Raw genomic sequence first — 23375 nt, forward strand, 5'->3', positions numbered from 1 at the left:
TCAGTGGGGGACGGGTATTGACAGCAGTCGGAGATTTTAGTGAACCAACAGCGAGGAACTCACTATATCACATCTCATGAAGATATATTAATGTGACATTGCATTCCTTTTGGTATGTTAAATGCTAACAATTACACATATAATAAGACCATTTTTATAAAGAGTGGAAAATGAAATGAGCGGTTCTTGCATGCACCAGAGGATTTTCAGAGCTAAAACAATAGAAAATGCATAGCCTATTGTGTATTTGGCAAGGTCTCGCCTCAGAGAAGCGGGTGTAGGACGTGGCTTAATTTTCCATTAGGAAAACCCCATGGGTCTCAGGACTCTTGTAATCAATGTAATTGTTGTTGGCCCCTCCTTTGCCATTAGGACTTGTGGCAACGGACATCACCTTGTATTCCTGGCAGCACATTGAAACCCGTGTACAGAGAGTATATTAAACATAATAATTTTAAAAGAGGTTGAAAATCCTTCATATAAACCGACAAGGTAAGTAACCAATTTAAGCAGTTTATAAATATTGAAACGTTGTAACGTTATAGGCCCTATGCCCAGTGAGTAGGTTATGTATCCACCATGCGCTTACATTTTAAGAGCTTTCAGATACTAGAAAAATAGCATGAAATCATATAACATCAACAGTAACAGTAGGTTATAGTTAAACAATTTAATAATTTTTACTGCAGTCCTACTGCAGGTTATCAAAGTGAAAGATATATTTTGAGTTGCGAAAGTGGGGCATGGCTGTTTTTGTGCAACTAATGTGAAATATTTCGTCTGGAGAAATATATTTTATTGCTACTATTTTGTTATAGGCTATTACATTATTTAGCTTGAAGGTGCACTAGGTACATGTCCACATGTATACGATAGATATATGTAATGGAATTTAGTTCCTTTATATACTTTAAAATAAATACATTTTAACATAATTTCTGTCGATAAAGTTGCTTACCTGTCTGAGCGTGTGGACCAGCACTTCAATGTTTACAAACAACAGCTTCTTCCTAATCTTGTTATTGGTTCGGATGTTGAAGCTAAATATAAAAATATTTCTTATCTCTACAAATAATTATTAGGGCTTTTGATACGAAAGTAACAGCTATTTTAGACATTTCTCATTCTTATGTCTTCAAATATCAATAGGTATATTTCAATAGTTTAATTACCAAATACGATTTACAGACTAGCCTAGCTATGCTTGTAACTGTGTCAGAAGTAAATGTTTGACCATTTGCTAAGCGCGAGATCAATGCCAAAAGCATTTGGAGCAATTGACAAATGAATTATTCATAAACTACAATTATAGGTCGCAATGCCTTTACTAATGCACTCTTCAGCTGTAAATATATGTTGCTGATATACAGTGCATTCGGGAGGTATTCAGACCCCTTGACTTTTTTCCACATTTTGTTATGTTACAGCCTTATTCTAAAATTGATTAAATTAAATAAAAATCCTCATCAATCTATACACAATACCCCATAATGACGAAGCGAAAACAGGTTATTAGATGTTTTTAGCAAATGTATTACATTTTTTAAACAGAAATACCTTATTTACATAAGTATTCAGACCCTTTGCTATGAGACTCAAAAGTGAGCTCAGGTGCATCCTGTTTTCATTGATCATCCTTGAGATGTTTCTACAACTTGATTGGAGTCCACCTGTGGTAAATCCAATTGATTGGACATAATTTGGAAAGGCGCACACACACCTGTCTATATAAGGTCCCACAGTTGACAGTGCATGTCAGAGCAAAAACCAAGCCATGAGGTCGAAGAAATTGTCCGTAGAGTTCCGAGACAGGATTGTGTCAAGGCACAGATCTGGGGAAGGGTACTAAAACATTTCTGCAGCATTGAAAGTCCCCATGAACACAATGGCCTCCATCATTCTTTTTTTTACCCCTTTTTCTCCCCAATTTCGTAATATCCAATTGTTACATTCTTGTCCCATCGCTGCAACTCCCGTACGGACTCGGGAGAGGCGAAGGTTGAGAGGCATGTGTCCTTTGAAACACGACCCTGACAAGCCACACTGCTTCTTGACACACTGCTCGCTTAACCCGGAAGCCAGTCTCATCAATGTGTATGAGGAAACACTGTACAACTGTCGACCATGTCAGCGTGCATGCGCCCGGCCGCCACAGGAGTGACGCCTCAAGCACTGCAGTGCCTTAGACCGCTGCGCCACTCGGGAGGCCACCTCCATCATTCTTAAATGGAAGAGGTTTGGAACAACCAAGACTCTTCCTAGAGCTGGCCGCCCGGCCAAACTGAACAATCGGGGGGGGAGGGCGTTGGTCAGGGAGGTGACCAAGAACCCGATGGTCACTCTGACAGAACTCCAGAGTTCTTCTGTGGAGATGGGAGAACCTTCCAGATGGACAACCATCTATGCAGCACTCCACCAATCAGGCCTTTATGGTAGAGAGGCCAGATGGAAGCCACTCCTCAGTAAAAGGCACATGACTGCCTGCTTAGAGTCTGCCAAAAGGCACCTTAAGGACTCTCAGACCATGAGAAACAAGATTTCTCTTCATGAGAAAAAAGATTCTCTGGTCTGATGAAACCAAAATGGAACTCTTTGGCCTGAATGCAAGGCGTCACGTATGGAGGAAACCTGGCACCATCCCTACGGTGAAACATGGTGGTGGCAGCATCATGCTGTGGGGATGTTTTTCAGTGAGGGGAGACTAGTCAGACTAGTCAGGATCGAGGGAAAGATGAACGGAGCAAAGTACAGAGAGATCTTTGATGAAAACCTGCTCCAGAGCGCTCAGGACCTCAGACTGGGGCGAAGGTTCACCTTTCAACAGAACAACGACCCGAAGCACACAGCCAAGACAATGCAGAAGTGGCTTCGGGACGAGTCTCTGATTGTCCTTGAGTGGCCCAGCCAGAGCCTGGACAGAACATCTCTGGAGAGGCCTGAAAATAGCTGTGCAGCAACACTCCCCATCCAACCTGACAGAGCTTGAGAGGATCTACAGAGAAGAATAGGAGAAACTCCCCAAATATAGGTGTGCCAAGCTTGTAGCGTCATAACCAAGAAGACTCAAGGCTGTAATCGCTGCCAAAGGTGCTTCAACAAACTACTGAGTAAAGGGTCTGAATACTTATGTAAATGTGATATTTCCATTTTTTTGTATACATTTGCAAAACAAAATCTAAAAACCTGTTTTTGCTTTGTCAGTATGGGGTATTGTGTGTAGATTGATGAGGAGGGGGAAACAATTTAATACATTTTAGAATAAGGCTGTAACGTATCAAAATGTGGATTAAGTCAAGGGGTCTGAATACTTTCCAAATGCACTGTAGGCTCTACTGTATATATACCCAATGGGGGGGACAAATTAAAATCCTTCATCTTTTCAGGGCCTGTGATTGCAGAGCAGACAGATCCTGCAAACTACATCACTCATTGGGAAATGGAATACCGTTACGAGATGGAGCCCTTGTCTATCCGCTTTCTTCGGACCTTCAAAGAACTTCTGAAATTTGTTCTCTTCAGTTACACAGTTCTGTTAGGTGCTTTGCTCTTAGCAGGCTGGACAACATACTTCATGGTTGCAAAATAAAAAAGGGGAACTTTATGAGTTGCTTTATTAGGCTATAGAATGGCTATTATAAAATAATGTGTGTACTGTTGTTGAAATAGCCACACTGTACAGTGCATGTGTTCAACATGACCTGGGACAAATATGTTACCAAATAATAAAGCTATAACGGCATGTTCCCAGATAGTAGCAGAACGTTGTTGTGTGATATTGTGTAGAACATTTATTGATCTATTATCTTTGTGTTATTTTAGTTTCCCCTGTAGAATGAAGAAGTCCCCATCACAGTTAATCAATGCACTGGTCCTTTTTAGCTTTCGTCATGATCATGTTGTAAGCTTATTTCTTGGCCATGTTTCTAAGAGGATGGATTTATGTGCAAATTCAAAGTACTCAACATTAAACATTCTAAATAGATGCACAGTGTTGGAATCGTATCTATGCATGGAAGTCATTTGCAAAGTGCTCTCCAAGTGAATCAGATGCGTGGCCACAAATGTCCCCGAATCCTGTCCAAAGTACTCCAAATTAGGCCTATGTAGTGACCGGGAAATAAGTCTGCACCACAGTAACCTATATACTGTATAAAGCTATTTATGGCCCAGAAAAAGGGCAATTAGGTTATTTGAAAACGTATAGGTCCCTTATAATTTTCTACATACTTGAATCTAGTTTTAGAAGTTCAAGAGTGGCCTGGAGTGTTTGTTTATTTTTACTTAAATCTCCCCCGGGCTGGATTGAATGGGCTTGGGCCGTAAATTGCCCACCCACGAACTACACCATGTTTGCTGGAATTGGGTCTATAAATGTACAATTTTAAAGTTTAGGGAAAGGGGAATGGGATTAAGAACAATACCAAAAGAATGCCATGGTGGGCTTCATGCAGCGCAGCCACAGACCCACATCAGGGTGCTTGTAGTTGGATGTTCTAACAGCACACAGACATGAAACAGAAACAATGACGCCAGGGGAAGGAACCAAAGGGAGTGACATATATAGGGAAGGTAATCAGGGAAGTGATCCAGGTGTCCAGGTGAGTCTGACGATGCAGATGTGCGCAACGATGGTGACAGGTGTGCGCCATAACGAGCAGCCTGGTGACCTAGAGGCCGGAGAGGGAGCACACGGGACAACAGTGGTGATTTTAGCATGTAAATCTTGGTGGGGCAACAAACAAAAAAATGTGAGATGCATGCCAGCAAAGCCACTACACAACACTAAACAGTACATTAATTGCACTATACCACAGTTACACCTGGCTATCAGCAGAGCCTTGTCTGGCAGCGAAACAGTTCATTCAGCCTCATTTAAAGGAAGCGAAGGTAACCTGCCTAAATGATTACCACCCCGTAGCACTCATGTCGGAAGTCATGAAGTGCTTTGAAAGGCTGGTCATGGCTCACATCAACAGCATCCTCCTGGATACCCTAGATCCACTCCAATTCGTATACCGCCCCAACAGATCCACAGATGGCGCAATCTCAATCGCACTCCACACTGCCCTTTCCCACCTGGACAAAATGAACACCTATGTGAGAATGCTGTTTATTGACTACAGCTCAGTGTTCATCACCCTATGGGTCATCACTGAGCTTAGGACCCTGGGTCTAAACACCTACCTCTGCAACCGGATCCTGGACTTCCTGACGGGCCGCCCCCAGGTGGTACGGTTAGGCAACAACACATCTGCCATGCTGATCTTCAACCCTGGGGCCCCTCAGGGGTGTGTACTTAGTCCCCTTCTATACTCTCTGTTCACCCACGACTGCGTGGCCAAACATGTCTCCAACCCCATCATTAAGTTTGCTGACGACACAACACTGGTAGGCCTGATCACCGACAACGATGAGACAGCCTATAGGGAGGAGGTCAGAGAACTGTCAGTGTGGTGCCAGGACAACAACCTCTCCCTCAATGTGATCAAGACAAAGGAGATTATTGTAGACTACAGGAATAGGCGGACCTAACAGGCCCCCATTCTCATCGACGGGCTGTAGTGGAGCTGGTCGAAAGCTTCAAGTTCCTTGGTGTCCACGTCACCAATGACTATCATGGTCCAAACACACCAAGACAGTCGTGAAGAGAACATGACAAAACCTTTTCCCCCTCAGGAGACTGAAAAGATTTGGCATGGGTCCTCAGATCCTCAAAAGGTTTTACAGCTGCACCATCGAGAGCATCCTGACGGGTTGCATCACTGCCTGGTATGGCAACTGCTCGGGCCTCCGACCGCAAGGCACTACAGAGGGTAGTGCGTACGGTCCAGTACATCACCAGTGCCAAGCTTCCTGCCATCCGGGACATCTTTACTAGCCGGTGTCAGAGGAAGGCCCTAAGAATTGTCAAAGACTCCAGCCACCCTAGTCATAGACTGTTCTCTCTGCTACCACACGGCAAGCGGTACCGGAGCGCCAAGTCTATGTCCAAGAGGCTCCTAAATAGCTTCTACCCCCAAGCCATAAGACTCCTGAACAGCTAATCAAATGGCTACCCAGACTATGACAGAATTCAGAACATGGGCCGTTCTTACAGTGTTTCTCCCTGTACACCAAGTCAGAACCGTAGGATAAATAAAGGGGGAATATAAGCAGACAATGAAAGCTCTTACAATATTCGATGATTACATTTCTCAAAAAGGTTATAGGCTACATGTGCACCACCAAGTCAGGACAGTAGGCAAAATTAAGAGGTGAAAATATACCAAATTATTAGGGTGAGGCACATGGGCTACAAAGAGCTTATTACACAACATACACTTAGTATTAGCTACAGTATACATATCTCCCTGGCAGTGGCGACCCGTCATTCAGGGCAGGTGAATGGACCAAATTATTAGTGTGAGGCAGATGGGCATTTTATCTATAGCAGCACTCAAGGGGCTTGAATTGTCAAGCTCTACCCTTAGACTTGGCGGTGACGTAGTGTCCCCATGAGTGACAGAACACTGAGCCAATCATGGCGCAACGCTCTGTATTTTCTGCTGGCCTGCCCCACCACCACAGAAAGCAATGAGCTAGGCTGAAACACCTGCATTTTGGAGCTGCCTTACAAAAAAGAGACCATGTTTGTATACGGTTTTATTAACTCATTGATATATACTTTATTTTGTTTACATTGTTTGCAAACTGATATGTGACACATATTAATGCCAAAATAACATGCAAAACAGGCAAGTCCCCCAAAAAAGACCAAAAATATATAATAAGAGCCCCACCTGCACTGAATGACGGGTCGCCACTGACTCATTAGTCCAAAACAGTTGCATTACTAAAACGAGTTTCTATTGGCCAAATTCAGGTAGGTCCCTCCCCATTTCGTTCTGTTTGCTTCCGTTTAAGAAACGTTTTGCAACCGAATCGCCCTAATGAATACACCCAGGTCTTGGACCAGGGGCCTGAGGTCAATTTGAGTGGGCACAATCGATTGGCTTTTTGAACCTCGACGCGGCTCGTTTTCCCGTCTTTACGTGGCAGCATTTTCGAGGAAGTTGCGTCCCCCTTCTACTGCTGGCTCCTCCTCCGCAAGTCGGCGGCTGAGCGTTTTGTTTGCAAATTTATTTTTCACATAGCTAGACAGTAGCGAAAAACAACAGCAATCATGTTTACTCTCTCGGAGTGTATGGTAATTTTAGCTATGTTATCCGCCACAGCGTCAGGTTACTTCGTAAGCATCGACGCTCATGCAGAAGAGTGTTTCTTTGAACGAGTCAACTCTGGTACCAAGATGGGCCTCATGTTTGAGGTGGCCGAAGGAGGTTTCCTAGACATCGATGTGGAGGTAAAGTCTGAGTTGTGAAAGGTGCCCTCTTTCTTAATCTTATTGCGTGGAAAGCCCCCCCCCCCCCCCCAGCTGTTAGCTAGCTTTGGCAAATTATGGGCCTAACTAGCTAAACATTAACAATGTAGGTAAGTAGCTAGCTAAGTTAACGTCGTTCTTCTAGATAGCTATGCTTCCAAACGTCCCTCAAATTGTGCCATATGGCTAGCGAGCAAGCTTTATACCTAGCTACGTTCGTTAGCTAAACTCTCTTGGTTGACTGACAGTGCGAGATTATATTCTAAAAAAAATTATCAGGAGCCAAGGGATGATTTCATGTTAGGGCCATTGATCATATCTGAGTTTGTACTGATGGTGGTGTTGTGGAGCATTTATTGTATATCTGATGCTGTCCAGTCAAAACATGGGTAACTAGCTACCTTATGCCTAATGTTTAATAGATTGTCAATGACTATGTAGGTACTTTTCATTTGCAGATCACAGGTCCAGATGGGAAGCAGATTTACAAAGGAGACCGAGAATCCAGTGGGAAGTACTCGGTGGCTGCCCATATGGATGGCACATACAAGTTTTGCTTCAGCAATAAGATGTCCACCATGACACCCAAGATCGTCATGTTCACCATTGACATTGGAGAGGCCCCCAAGGGAGACGGCATGGAGACAGAAGGTAAACTGGGGTGAAGAGGCAGCAATGGGCACCAGGGCTCAACGCTGACCTTTTTTACAAGGAGCAAGTGTGCACCTAATAAAAATATTTCAGGTAATAAAGCAAGAATCTTTAATTTTTCTAGGCACACTGGTGCTCCTAAATTAAAATTCCAGATTGCACAGCAAAATATTTAGGCACACATTCAAGTAAAATGGTTGCACTGTAGAGCTCTGGTCACACTGACTGATGTTGGGAATATTATCTCACCATATGTTTGTAGGTTCCCAGAGAACCTACATATTCATTCTTTTCTCATTCTGCTCTCCACCCTCCATCAGGTGGTGGAGACACCTGGGATGGTAGGTTAACACTATTGCATGAGGTCAGAGATGGTCGTTCTTCAATGCCCTTGGAGAAAATGGACTCTTCTCTGTAGTGTTGCTTACCCCAAGTACTGAATTACAAAATTAACAGAGTGAATTTAAATAGTACCATTTTCATAGTTAGTCTTATTAATTGCCTGGGTTGTGCTGTTTTCTTTTGCTTTATGGACACTCACTTGCTGCCTGGCAATGACTTGAGGTGGGTGAATGGATTTAGGAATTTATACCCCCCTCAGCTTCTGCCATATGGGCATTCATGAAACAAATTGGGTCAATTACTTTTGCCCTCAGTTTTTCAAAAGTGTTGGTTGGTCAGTTTCAATAATACATCTTGCATCAAATCAGTACACTTGTGTCCAGTCAATGCAGCAGTTTGCACAGCACTACCAGCTCAAATGGTGCCTTTAGTTTTATGTTAATCCAAGTTTGCTGTGTTACAGCAGATGTTATTTAATGTTAGATGCACTAAAGACACATTGAAGTCATTCACGCTATCTGACAATGTATTTGTAAGGTTAGTGTAAATATTTGTTAAAAGTTTTGCACAATGGGTATACCCAAGCTTTGGTAGAGATATGGAGACCAGTTTACTGGTTGTTTGATGTATGAACATTTCATTACTTTGAACAGCATCTACAATAAACCTAACCTTTTTTATTTATTTTACCTTTATTTAACTAGGCAGTTCAGAACAAATTCTTACTTTCAATGACGGCCTAGGAACAGTGGGTTAACTGCCTTGTTCAGGGGCAGAATGACAGAAAATGACACCTCGGGGATTTGAACTTCCAACCTTTCGATTGCTAGTCCAACACTCTAACCACTAGGCTACCCTGCCACCCCAATCACTGTGATGTAAGTTGTACCTGATTTACTTGATGTGCCTGTACTTGTTGGGGTTTCTTTAACTCTGCAAAATGTTGTATACTGTACTACTTGTTAATTTTCCATTCTTGTTCACAGCCCACCAGAACAAGCTGGAAGAGATGATTAATGAGCTAGCAGTTGCCATGACAGCAGTAAAACACGAGCAGGAATACATGGAGGTCCGAGAGAGGATACACAGAGCAAGTAAGACCACTTCTGTGCTGCTACTTCAATAACAGCCATGTATAATGTGCTATTTCCATAGAAAATGAATAACATACGGACCTAACCTCTTATCTCAAACTGCATAGCATTTGTCAAGAACACCCAATTTTGACAGCTTAGTGAAAATACTTCAGTGGCAGTAGTGGTTTAATGTACTATTCTGTGTTTTCCTCCCCTCCAGTTAATGACAACACAAACAGCCGAGTGGTGCTTTGGTCCTTCTTTGAAGCTCTTGTGCTGGTAGCCATGACCCTTGGACAGATCTACTACCTGAAGAGATTTTTCGAAGTGCGGAGAGTTGTGTAAAACAGGTTTCCCCCCCCCTCAAATTATTTACTATTCACTTGAGCTATTAGCCACACCATACTTCAAAATTGGAAATCAAACAACAAAGACTTTATTGTCCAATCTCCTGTTTTTCTGTTCGTGTACTTCAGGCCATGGTACATATGCATGTTTTTCCACTCGTGGAAAACTGTCTTTGCATTGACTCCTCAGACTCTGACATCAATAGCACTGAAGAGGGTATTGTTAATTTTTGATCAAGGAAGGTTTGAGTATTTGCACATTCAAAGCCACCGCCCCAAAACGCTGGATGCCAGAATGATGAGCTTTTCTCATCTTATAGCTGTGGATAGAATGAGTAGGTGGTGGAAATGTTTGCTTTTACATAGTCATATACCATTATCCAGCGCGACAGTGAGTGCATACATTTTTTATACTGGTCCACCATGGGAATCAAACACACAACCCTGCTGTTGCAAGCACCATGCTCTACCAACTGAGCCACATCATTCCAAGCCCAGTGTTGTATTTGATCTGTTATTCTTTCTAAATTTGTTTTAGTTAGATAAAACTGTTCAGCTTGTATTTTTTGGGGGGTTCTTGATAAACAAATACTTTTAACACTTCCCGTGCCAATCAGTCACAGTATGCACATTTTAATGGTAAAAATACAAAGAAATGGCAAATACTTTGTAGTAATGATTCTACCTTTTGGGGCAAGGGCAGTACAAAAAAGCTTTGGTATGGGAGCTGTTGCCAGTTTTAAGTAGTCACTTGAGCATTTCTATTTATCAAATGAGGACAATTTCCTACAGACTTCTTCATAGTTTGTATTGGTATGTGTTATTTTGGGTACAGAGGGTGAATAACTAATCTGAGCCAACACACCTGAGAGCTCAGACAAACTTTCAAAGAAGTTAAACTATGGATGTTCATAATAAAGTGTCTCCTTTTTCCTTTTGAGATTTTGATTACTTCTAATTTGCAATAAGTTACTCACACAGTATTCCGCTATGATTGCTGGTTTTTACAGAGTCTGGTATGGGTCAGAATAAGCTTTCAAACTCCAGTAAAACAAGTAGGGGGTAAATAGTCACACAACAGAAGTGTTTTTGGTTTGTTTAAGGCAGATTCCCTGGGGGACTGACATTTTTAATGAAATGCGTATTGAACGGTGACTTGATCAAGTTCTGCATCAAGGTCATTCATTTGATGGTGGTTTACAAATACAGCTTAATAAGTTCATCACTGACTGCTGATGGAGTGAGGACCCCCAGGTCTGTGAAAAGAAGTGTAATCAGCGATGGCGGTGTGTAGTCAATCATGGGGTGTTCTTCTGCTAGGTCTTCCACTGCCTTCAGTGTGTCTGCTTTATACTGAGATACAGAGAGCAAAGTGAGACCACTAGTTAGGACATCATAACTATAGAAATATCACTATATTGCCAATTGATCATATTTTGGTGCTATTACCTTAAATCGTTCTGGGACATCTTGCTGATTTAGAGGATAGAGTCGGACGAATTTGAAGCTTTCTGCCACAACGTAGAAAGGCTTGTTGTGAGCCTTGGAGCACACAGCCAGTTGATAGGTGCCAATCTGTCATGTGAATTGCATGCAGAATAAAAGGTAAACCGCTACGTGTTGTAAATAGTAACGTCATAGGACATCAACATAAGACTGTCTGAATGGTGTGTTATCCAATTCATAATATACCTTGTTGATAATGCCACCACTTTCTACCACTCCCTCTGCACCCACAATCACCAGGTCCACCTTTTCCATGATATACCTTTAACAAAAAAGATTCAGTACTGTAATAAAATACAGATTTCACTGACTGCCTTGTTAATTTAGGCTACCTGTACAAATCCAAAAAGTGGGTACAGGTAAAACAGGGTATTTACAGTACCTTCAGAAAGTATTCATACCCCTTGATTTATTCCACATTGTGTTACAGCCTGAATTCAAAATAGATTCTCTCACACACACAATTACAAAGTCAAAACATGTTTTTAGAAATGTCTGCAAATGTATTGATTAAACAGAAATATTTCATATACTGAAAAATATTAATGCAACAATTTCAAAGATTTTACTGAGTTACAATTCATATAAGGAAATCAGTCAACTAAAATAAATAAATTAGACCTTAATCTATGGATTTCACAGATATGCTGGGCAGTGGTGCAGCCATGGGTGGGTGTGGGCCCACCCACTGGGGAGCCAGGCCCAGTCAATCAGAATTAGTTTTTCCCCCCACAAAAGGACTTTATTACCGACAGAAATACTCCTCAGCACTTTTGTTCAGCGTACATAAGCAATGTTCCCTCATTTTTTTCAGCACTTTACTGTGAACACTGAGGCTGTACCTGCTTTAAGTTAGTTTTAACAGTGGCTAAGTAGCCTAATGTGGCTATTTGATCATAATGTAGGCCTACCATCAAAAACAATGGAGAAAATGCATCCCATAACAATTTAACATGGAAATAGCTGTTCCATCATTCAGCTTACAGTAGCAGCCAATGGTGGCCTACATTCCATGAGATTCTTGAAAAAAACATGTACCTGTTTATCCACTTGTCTTTCAGACAAGGTGACTGAAAAAAAGTTTGATGCAAGAAACCATTTTACAAAAAAGAAATCATTATTATTCCCCTACCATTAGAGAATCAGACAAATTATGCTACCCTCTGCCTATTGACTACTTAGCTTATTCAAGCATGTCTCACAAAACTGCCCATTTAAGACAAAAAAGCAATTTTTTACCTGACTAGCTTTTCAAAGATATCTAGAGATGTACATGTTTTGTGCTCTTGTAGGAAGCAATCACTCCCCTATTGCTGACTACAAATGATCTATAACTGGGCTAATAACTCACTAACTAGCAAAGGATATTAACAAAATGTGCACACGTGGCTACATTCAAAACAAGCGCATCTACGACCGCTCATGCTGTAAACAGTCCAGTTCAAAGTAAATGGCACATCCATATATGGCAATGGTCTTTTTGCATATAGGCCTAGTGCAGCTCTGATTGGTTATGTCGCACCGGTCTGTGTATATAGTACGGACTGAGTCGTGCATGTCAATGCAATAGAATCCTATTCCGATGCATTCTGCCTACAACAAAATCTCTTGCATAGTTAGTTGTTTCAGTATGTTGCATTGAAAGTGGCTAATTGTGTCGATTCGATCCCAATTGCCACAGTAAAGGGAAACGTTGAGTGTTATCTAACGGGGGAAAAAAAGTGAAGTTCAATCTCGTGCTTCTCTCCGTGGGCTGATATTTCTTCTGCAGGGCTGTCCCAGGGTGTAGCTGCGCAGCAGTCTCGGGGTCTACTGCGTACGCACCTTAGATGGTACATAAATATTCACATCTGAGTCAATACTTTGTAGATGCATCTTTTGCAGCGATTACAGCTTTGCATCATCTTGGATATGTCTATCAGCTTTGCACATCTGGATTTGGGTATTTTCTCAAGCTCTGTTAAGTTAGATAGGGAGTGGTCCCATTGACAAGTCTTTTCACACATTGTCAATGGGATTCAAGTCTGGGCTTTGGCTGGGCCACTCAAGGACTTTCACATTCTTGTTCTGAAGCCATTCCAGCGTTGCTTTGGCCGTATGCTTGGGGTCATTGTCCTGTTAGAGGTCGTTTGTACACTGAAGCAGGTTCTCATCAAGGATTTGCCTGTATTTGGCTCCATTCATTATTTCCTCTATCCTTACCAGTCTCTGCCGCTGAAAAGCATCCACATAGCATGTTGCTGCCGCCACAATGCTTCACGGTAGGGATGGTGTTAACCAGGCACAGCTTATCACCCATCTTTCTCCAGACATAGCGCTTTGCATTCAGGCCAAAAATGAATATTTTTGTCTCATCAGACCACAGAATCATTTGCCTTATGATCTGTCTTTCACATGCCTTTTGGTAAACTCCAGGCGTGCTATCACGTGCCTTTTTCTCAGGAGTGGCTTCCGTCTGGCCACTCTCCAATAAAGCCCAGATTGGTAAAGTACTGTAGAGACTTGTCCTTCTGGCAGGTTCTCTGATCTCAGCCAAGGAACTCTGTAGTTCTGTCAGAGTGGTCATTGGGTTCTTGGTCACCTCCCTGACCAAGGTCCTTCTTGCCCGGTTTGGTCAGACGGCCAGCTCTGGGTAGTTCCATATTTTTTTCAATTTCCAAATTATGGAGACCACTGTGATCTTGGAAACCTTTAACACTATATACATTTTTATACCCTTCCCCAAATAGAATTGTGATGAGGCACATATCTCGGAGATCTACGGACAGTTCCTTGGACTTCATGTTCTAGTTTCTGCTCTGACATGCACTGTCAACTGTGGGACATTATATAGACAGATGTGTTTCTCTCTAAAACATGTCCAAATAATTTAATTGGCCACAGGTGTATTCCAATCAAGTTGTAGTGACATTACAAGGATGATCAAAGGCAATTGGATACACCCGAGTTCAATTTGGAGTTGAATATTTATGTAAATTAGATATCTGTATTTAATTTTCAATAAATTAGCAAACATTTCTAAAAACATGTTTTCACTATCATTATTGGGTATTGTGTGTAGATGGGTGAGAAACTACTTCAATGTAATTCATTTTGAATTCAGGCTAACAACAAAATGTGGAATAAGTCAAGCGGTATGAATTCTTTCTAAAGGCACTGTATGGTCTTTCGAAGAAACATGGTGCGATTGAGCTGGGCTTTCATGTATCAACTGAAAATGTTTAGGTATTTACCCCACTGCAGCATCAAGAACCACCGTGACCGGAATATTTAGATTCCGTAATTTGTCAGCCATTTGTCTTCTGGAAAGAGAAAAGGGTACACTTGTGAATAGTCTTTCAAGTTCCTCTTTAGGGCTTGCTTACTTAGTTTGACATTAGACATACGCATGTGTTTGTGTTGACCACACACCCTGCAGAGTCTGGTTGTGACTCAGTGACATAGACAGTGAAGCGTTTCTTGTCAGCTGCTGCACTCTCCAGTACCTTAAGAACCACCCGGGAGGAGGAGTGTGTCAGTATTTTCTGTGAATGACAATAGAGAACAGTGTTCGTTCGAGGCAGAATCACCATGAGTGTCCCAGTGGAGTGAGTTTTGGAATCTTCATTAAAATAAAAAAATTCAATAGAATTACTTACAGCACCATCCTTGATAAAGGTATGGCAGAGTTTTGCTACTTTACTCCTGGAAAGGGAGATTTTCTTAAGAAAGAGCTCTCCTCTCTCTACCATCACTTTCTTGCATTGAGAGAGATCCTGTTTGAGGGACAAAGAAAACACTTAATATTTCTGAAAATGGCATCTTAAATCATGATGGTATGCTGGACAACTCAAGCTACTCTCACGTATTGAATACATGTAATATCACTTTAAAGTGGGCTCGGAGCATATAAGAGTAGCCTTGGCGTTACAGTGAGGAGGATAGGTGAGGGCCCTCTCTCTACTCACAGGGTGCTCCAGCGATGTGAGGCTGATGAAGCGGAGGAACAGTTCGCCACCAGACGAGACAGCCACAGAGGAGTCAGCCTCCTCCAGACGCCTGATGGTCTGGGTCAGGTTCTCTCTCAAGCCCAGGATGGTCTCACCTGCTCAGGGACATAAAGCATAAGCCAATCAATACCACAACTTGTCTGTTTGCTAATAATTTATAAATCGAGTGCAAACTCTTCAGCAGTAATGATGAAAGTATTTTGATTTCAGTAATCATCAGACAAAAAGCCTTCTGATTCACTAGATATCAGCATAACAAGTGGAGAGTAGAAAAGTAAAAATATTAAAATCTGACTTTGGTCTCTTTTGAGGAACTCCAGGAGAGTGCGGATAGCTGCCACAGCAGAGGGAACCTCAGGGTCCTGTCTCACTTGTGTCCTGAAGTACTCCACCAGCTCTGAAAGGAAATGGCCATGGGCAAGTCAAAGTCAAATGGAAACATTATACTTGATTACACTCTCACTAAAAACCTTATCCTTTATTTAGAGTTGTATGGATAGTGGTGTGCATGTATGGAAACAACCCCCATGAAAGCAACTATAAGATCATGCAGAAATCTATGGCCATTTGGGACTAGCATGTCTACTCATCAAGTTCATCAATGAGACTTCAACTCACCATCTTTGTCCATTCTGTCAAACAAGTCGACACCTCAACAAAAGCAGGAAGCAGGCCAGATGACACCTTTGAACAGATTAAACTTTCTATGCAGCTAACCTAGTAAATGCCAGAAGGATTATTGTTAACAACTAACGTAGCTACGCTGGCTAACTACCATGTAACGTTACCTTGCTCGAACTGATGAAACAGCACGTTTTTCCTCCTGACGCGGATGACGCTATTTCAAGAGTTGGTTCTTATGTTTTGGACTGAGAACAGACAAAATAAGTGTATTAGCTAATCCTGTCACTTTCACAGCTACAGATTTTTAGGTAAACGTTTGCTCATTTTTGGTATGGTGTAGCTAATGTCGCAATTTGATGACGTATAGTTATCGTTGGTCAAATTCGTTTCACATGGCCCGGAGTGTTGTCATTTTAGACCATTCCATTGGTGATTAAGATAAATCCACTCAGCAGGTGCACCTGGCCATGCAATATTGTATTATTATTTTTTGTGCAGGGCTTTAATTTTGGCACGCTAGAATATAATTTAACTAGCTAGCTGTTTGTGTTATAGGGATGGCTTCGGGTATGTGGAAAGATTAACTTTAATAAATCATAATTTCAAACAATAATTCTGATTTTTAAACATTGGGAGTGTACCATTTATCTAGTGAAAACAATTGCTTACAAGCTTGCTTTGAATTAGTTTTATGAAGGAATTAAATGGCTACTATAGCTGGCTAGCTAACATTGTATACTTTGTTACTAATTTAGCTAGCTAACGTTAACTAGCAATCAGTAAGGTTGGCCTACTACAGTTTATCACTGATATCACATAAATGCATGATGAATAGGCATAACAGTTCATTATTGTCATAACAACAATAGCCACTGTTAGGATTTATGTTTATGCACTATAGCCCGCTAGCATATTGTTTGAAGATAAATATTGTTTTGTTACACACAAACACAAACAATACAGATGTGTGTGTGTGTAGGTGTGTAAAGACTGACCAACATAGAGTGACAGGCCATAAAAGCTGTGGTCAATCTGGAGAGGGGAGGGGTGCATATCTCTAGGCCAACCAGGGAGTTAGGGCACTGGACAATACCAAATAAGGGACTGTTTCAGTGTAGAATCGGGGGAGACACAAGACGGATCTAATCTACCCAACAACCAGATGTGGACAGAGGAGAGCACTAAGGGACTTGGACAAGTCCGAGTGCCAGCATAGGCTGAGCAAAGTTTAAACCATGCTCAGCCTCTACTATGATAGGCCAACGGACGAGTTGGAACTAAAGCTGTCATAGTATAAAAACTGCTATTTGAGTACATTCCACAGTTCTCTGTTCTACCCTGCGCGGAGATACAGTGAACCCATATATACGAAAATTGCATTTACCATTTATCGCTTGAGTTTAATTAAAATACTTAAAATATATTCGGTGACTCTGAATCACATTTTGTCCTGATACCAGATTTGAACTGACGCAAATCTCTTTCACCACCTGTTATAGCTGTTAAGCTAACTTCTGTGTTTTTCTGCAGAGGATGAAGTCATTCTTCTGGTCATTGTTGTGGATGCAAATCTCATATGGTGGGGCCAGCGAGCTAATAGAGAACCCCAGATATTTAACTAGTATTATTCTCTGTGCAAATATCTGAGCTAGCCTCCACTTCAAAGAGCCAGTTAGACTGAAATTTGCTTGATTGTCTTTCTCCTTCCCTTAGTGCACCCTGTCCAAGTGTTTGGATGCTGTCATGGTGATGAGCAATGCCCTCTTAGTCATGACTAGGACCAACAAGCTGGCTATAATTGCCAGCCATTGTCAGGAAAGGTAATCAACCTTGTCACTTGTTAGTAGATACACAGAAAATGTTTAAATGCTGGTTTTCATCCAGTGATAGTATGTTCCAAACTAATAACAAATATCTCTTCCTCGTCATATGCTGCAGTCATTTTCTGTATCCTTGTAAGCTTTAGAAGTCTGGAGATGGTAATGGGGACGTCAATGCATCAACAAATGGGGATGGCAAGTATGAGATCTTGTCAGTTGCCAATGACCTCATGTTAAGAAGTAAGTGCAGCATAATCTTCCTTAGTCTGATTAATCAGGCTGTAATAAACAATTAATTGGTATATACAGCCGGACACTAATGGCTTCGAAATCATGTAAATGTTCCTTACAAGCCTGAATGTTGAATAAAATTACATTTAAACATACTCTACTGGTTGTCTATACGGTTTGTACATCAGCTGCTCGAAATTTGAGAAAAAATATCCACAGGAAGTATTGTTTACCTGACTTAGAGCCGGTAGGTATATGGTTCGGCACCTAGGTGGAGTTAATTTTATATTGGATATTCAGTTCTCTTGTAAATAACTATTGGCTGGAAGAAACGGAGAGAAAAACTATACAAACAATGGATTGAGGAGGGGTGTATCATCTCACCCACGGGTCTCCCCGTCGAGGGGGAGCCCGGAAGAATACTAGATGCATTAAAACGCAAAACACTCAAGGCGCTCACTGAATGGAAACAAGGTGGTGAACCCAGTAAGGGCAAGATAAAAGAGGTCATGGAAAAGGCTAAATTGAAAGAAAGGATCGGTCTGGCTATGCTGGAAAAACTGCGCAAAATGTGTAGTGAAGGGACACCCCGAACCCAGAAATCAATGAGACTCTATCCCGAACTGCCCAAACCTAGTGCACCACCACCATACGATGGTCCGAAGATGATGGCACCCGTTCTGGATGTGAGTGCCACAGTTAATTATAATAAGAGGCCAGAAGGTAGCCAAGACACGGATTGGGTCCCAATATCGCAGGACCGGAAAAACGAGATTGAGGCCCTACTGGTAACAGCCCGTGCACTAAAGGAAGGAATGGCAGAACTAAGTAGGATACATGTGAGTGATGAAAGAGAAGGAAGTGTGACCAGTGCATGTAGCATGGAAATGGATAAAGACAGCATACAGAGCCAGGGTCAGATGTGGAAAGAAGACAGCATGACACAAGCACGCGAGAGAGAAAGGCAGCAGAAGATTCTCTGGGATGAAGTGCAGTTGAATGCACGACGAGACCAGGAGGAACTGAGAATGATGCAACACACTCTGGATAAAATGGACAAGGAACAAAAGAAAGAGGAACAAAGACTAAGAGAGGAAAAGAGGAAGCAACAAGATGAAGCAACGAGACAGGGTGGACATTGCATACAGCTGGGCCACAACAGCAATGAAGCAGAGGAACAGGAGGAGCCCAGCTGCCAAAGTGATGGAGTATGGTACTTGAACGTAAAATTCGAGGGCGATCTCTATGATTCACTAACTGGACCTGCACATAACACACGTAGTAAAGCGGGTGGGGGGCTGAAAGGACACATGATGCCCCTGCGACAACAACCTGGTGGACAACCCATTTATAAACCATGGGCCCACAGAGATCTATTGACCCTGGTGGAGGCCCTACCTTTACCTGAGGAGTCGGGATGTAGGTGGGAGAAGACCTTTGAGAGTCTAACCGCCTCTGATGAACTCACCATGGGAGACATGGTGGCTGTCATTAACAGGTGCATGGGAGACCAGGAATGTAAAGACTTGATGGCGGATGGAGGCCTGAGTGGTAAATACCCTATTCAAACCCGATTCGACCCATACCGAAATTAAGTATGGGCAGCAATCAGGAGAAAATACCCAACACAGTCAAGGCCCCAGATTATGAGAACTTTGACTCTAGAAGAGAACGAGAGCATACCATTATATATGAAAAAGGCAAGGACACTATGGAGACAGGCTTGGAAAGACGAACCAGATAAAACCAACACGAGACACATGTTCCTGGATCAGTGCCTGAAGACTCTTCCAGAGCATGTCCGCGCTGAATGTGAGAAGGTGGTGGGGATAACAGCAAAGAGTGTGATGGAATTCACTGAAATTGCTCAACACCACGTGGAACGGTACCGTGAAGGCAGGAGGAAGGAGGAGGAGGAGCTTAAACAACTTCAGAAGAAAGTCCTGAAAAAACAACTTCAGGAGGAAAAAACCTCCCGACAGATGCCTCTTGTAAGCACACCCCAGCCACCCACAACTGACGCAACAGCTACTGAGACAGTTACAGCTGTGGTGCAGAATATGGCGGGGCTGATGGCTCTACAAAGAAATGCATATGCAGGGCCCGAAGGTCAGGAGCCCTGGACTCAGTGGACAACAGACTACTCCTGTTACAACTGTGGTAGACAGGGGCACTGGGCTAGGCATTGTAGAAGCAAGCCAATGATGACTGGCCCTTCAAGGGGTAGAGGCTATGGGCCTCAGCGGGGACGTGGCCAATGGGGAGCACCTAGAGGTCAGTGGACACCGAGAGGCAGAGGTAACTGGTATGGACAACAAGGGGGTTCTCAGCCACAGCAATACCACCAGCAGCAACACAACCCAGGAGTGGGGTCCGGTCCAGAAGTCCCGAACCCTAACCTTGTCCCTAGCATGGCTTGGCTAGGGCAACATTCCGAACCATACCAATGAAGCCGCCCAGAGACCCAAATACCCTCCAGTGCCACCATCTCCACGTTCCCACCGAGTGAAGAACCGATAGTTAATTGCCTAATTGGAGGAAAACCACAACACATGCTAATTGACACAGGATGTACCTGGTCATCCGTTCAGGCACAACACCCACTTACCAACAAAATACAAGCTTTCTCAGGGGTCTCGGGAACTATTATGAGAAAGCCTTTTACAGTACCACTGGATGTCTGCTGGGATGGACAGAATGTCACTCACCAATTTTTATACAACCATGAGTGTTCAATTGGCTTAATGGGTAGAGACCTGCTCTCTAAGTTGGGCTGCAGCATATATTGCAATGCAAGGGGTTTCCATGTCACCACCATCTCCCCTCGTGAACTCATGCCAATCCTTATGACGGAAAAGTTTTCAGACCCACCCAGGATGCTATACCTAGGGGACGCACAAGAAGATCTGGATAACGAAACCTACATCTACTGGTTAAAACTGTTGGATTGTGATCCCGACACCCCAAGGGTGTGTCGTACGTTCCAACTGTGGAAACCATGGATACAAACTCTGAATGCCTATTACCCACCGGATGACCCCCCACATGTTACAATGAACTACTCTATGGACAAGGATGAAATATACGATGAGGCATGGTTTGAAGACATGGTTGACAGATGCCCTACGGTGCACAGCAATCACTTATACGTTCTCAAGGAGGGAGTGGCCACCAACTGTGTAATGATGGATGGTGACGTGGATCTCCGTGACAACTGGTTTACAATGGATTCAGACTCGGCCCCACATGTTACGCTGATGGTTGGGTTCGGATATGAAGCTCGTTCTCTTGGTCCTGCAATCAAACTGGCTGAGACCCTGACATGGACTAAAACGAATATCTCTAACGTGTCCACGGCCCATATGGGGGAAACCCAGGTATGGACAATAAGGATCAACGTAGAGGACACCTCGATCCCTGAAGTGGTACGACGGGCTCGTTTCCATGGGAGAGAAATGACCGCTCATCCAGACACGGATAACATGCTCTCTAGGATTTCTGATAGGCTGTGGACCACCAGTCCAGAAGATGTGGGTCTGGTGGATGTGGAGCCTATTAAAATCCAGGTTAGGACAGATACTCCTGCCCACCTTCCTGTCTACAGGCCTCAATATCCTTTGAGCGAGGAGAAGGTGAGAGGAATTGAACCTACTATTGCTGGGTTACAGAATAGTAGTGTGCTGTTCCACACTACGTCACCTTGGAATACACCCATTTTACCTGTTAAAAAAGGAAGTATGGGTAAGTGGAGGATGGTTCAAGATTTCAGGCCCATAAATGATGTTACAATTCCAGACGTGAGACCTGTCCCCGATCCTTACCTGGCACTGCAGAACATCTCTCCAACCCAGGACTGGTTCTCTGTTATTGATCTGGCCAATGCCTTCTTCTGTATCCCACTCCATGAAGACTCACAGCCTCTGTTTGCTTTCACCTATCAAAATCAATGTCTTACTTACTCCAGATTGCCAATGGGATATTGGGACTCCCCCGGAATTTTCAATTCTATCCTAAAGGAGCACCTGGAAGAACTCACCTTGCCAGAAGGGGTCACCCTTCTCCAATACGTTGATGACCTGTTGTTGGCCGCATCAACTGCGGAGACCTGTCTACAGGCAACTGAGCTCCTTCTAAAACATGTGTCCGATAAGGGATACAAAGTGAAACGAGAAAAAGTTCAATGCTGTAGAAGAACCGTTCAGTGTCTGGGAAGAGTACTCTCTGGAAGAGGTCAGGCTGTGTCATCAGCCCAGAGGACTTCTATCCTGGAGCACCCAAAGCCCACAACTGTACAACATCTCTTGTCATTTCTTGGACTCACTGGGTATAGCAGAACTCATGTACCAGAATACTGCTTGAAAGTTGAACCACTCAGGGCCATACTCCGGGAGGCAGATAACAGGAACCTAACAGCCAAGCTCACTTGGACCATAGAAGCAGAAGCGGCTTTCATTGCACTGAAACAAACCCTTGCCCAAGCTGAGGCTCTGTCCCTGCCTGATTACACCATCCCGTTTAGGTTGGATGTTTCCGAACAGGATGGGTATGTTCATTCCATCCTTTATCAGAAACAAAAGGGGGAGAGAAGAGTGTTACATTACTACAGTGCACAATTAGACAACATTGAATGTGGCCAAACTGATTGTGCAAGACACATTGCTGCCCTGTCAAAGGCAATTGGTAAAACTGCTCATATCGTTATGAGACACCCTCTGGAAATCAACACAGATCATGGAGTGACCGCATTTATTGGCTCTAAACTGTTCACCCTATCGAGCAAAAGGAAATCAAATATCACAAAAATGATAACGGCCAAACACATCACCTATGTGACAGAGGTGACCAACATGACTGATGGAATGGGGAACGGGGAACCACACATTTGTGAGGACAGGGCAGCAAAACAAGTAAAGGTCAGAATGGACCTACAGAATGTCCCATTGGAAGGAACAGCAGAGACCCTGTTTACGGACGGCTGTTGTTACAGGTCACAGACACCAGGAGAAGGTAACATAGCACCCTATGCAGTGGTGAAGCAAGGAGGAATGGCAGGAACATACGAGGTGGTAGAAGCAAAGAAATTGGACCCATCTGAGGCCTCAGCCCAGTTGGCCGAACTCAGAGCACTAAGGAGAGCATTGGAACTGAGCAAAGGAAAAAGAGTGAACATCTACACAGACTCTGCATATGCCCACGGCATTGCACACATTGATGGCCCACAATGGATGAGGAGGGGCTATCTGACTAGCTCGAATGAACCCATAAAGCACAAACAAGAGGTACAGAGATTAATTGAATCAATCCAACTACCGACAAGTGTGGCCATCATGAAATGTAAAGGACACAGCAAGGAAAACACAAAGATCAGGGAAGGAAATGACAGGGCAGATCAAGTGGCGAAGGAGGCAGGTGGTTATACTACCCAACAG

At 43.1% G+C, this 23375-nt stretch overlaps 2 protein-coding genes across 2 annotated transcripts; one reads left to right on the top strand and one right to left on the bottom strand.

The window, feature by feature from the left end:
• The first annotated feature begins 7045 nt into the window (after window positions 1–7045).
• LOC120062981 (transmembrane emp24 domain-containing protein 2) lies at window positions 7046–10716 on the top strand. Its single transcript, XM_039013032.1, has 4 exons — window positions 7046–7342; window positions 7819–8011; window positions 9340–9447; window positions 9650–10716. The coding sequence occupies exons 1-4, from the start codon at window positions 7163–7165 to the stop codon at window positions 9772–9774; spliced, it is 606 nt and encodes a 201-aa protein (XP_038868960.1). The 5' UTR covers window positions 7046–7162; the 3' UTR covers window positions 9775–10716.
• LOC120062980 (translation initiation factor eIF-2B subunit alpha-like) lies at window positions 10384–16263 on the bottom strand. Its single transcript, XM_039013031.1, has 9 exons — window positions 15890–16263; window positions 15567–15668; window positions 15230–15366; window positions 14921–15037; window positions 14694–14806; window positions 14516–14584; window positions 11469–11544; window positions 11226–11351; window positions 10384–11129 (listed from the first exon to the last, which is right to left on the bottom strand). The coding sequence occupies exons 1-9, from the start codon at window positions 15900–15902 to the stop codon at window positions 10974–10976; spliced, it is 909 nt and encodes a 302-aa protein (XP_038868959.1). The 5' UTR covers window positions 15903–16263; the 3' UTR covers window positions 10384–10973.
• Window positions 16264–23375: the final 7112 nt, after the last annotated feature.

Source organism: Salvelinus namaycush, chromosome 18 (assembly GCF_016432855.1).
Source record: "Salvelinus namaycush isolate Seneca chromosome 18, SaNama_1.0, whole genome shotgun sequence".
NCBI lineage: Eukaryota > Metazoa > Chordata > Actinopteri > Salmoniformes > Salmonidae > Salvelinus > Salvelinus namaycush.

What these genes read in the sequence shown, in the direction of transcription:
- LOC120062981 (XM_039013032.1), top strand. Translation starts at nt 7,163, where the DNA reads ATGTTTACTCTCTCGGAGTGTATGGTAATTTTAGCTATGTTATCCGCC. An exon ending in TCCTAGACATCGATGTGGAG is followed by an intron (nt 7,343 to 7,818) that starts GTAAAGTCTGAG and finishes TTTCATTTGCAG; the next exon opens with ATCACAGGTCCAGATGGGAA. An exon ending in AGACGGCATGGAGACAGAAG is followed by an intron (nt 8,012 to 9,339) that starts GTAAACTGGGGT and finishes TCTTGTTCACAG; the next exon opens with CCCACCAGAACAAGCTGGAA.
- LOC120062980 (XM_039013031.1), bottom strand. An exon ending in CCTTTATCAAGGATGGTGCT is followed by an intron (nt 14,807 to 14,920) that starts GTAAGTAATTCT and finishes TGTCATTCACAG; the next exon opens with AAAATACTGACACACTCCTC. An exon ending in GTTCTTGATGCTGCAGTGGG is followed by an intron (nt 11,545 to 14,515) that starts GTAAATACCTAA and finishes TTTTTGTTAAAG; the next exon opens with GTATATCATGGAAAAGGTGG.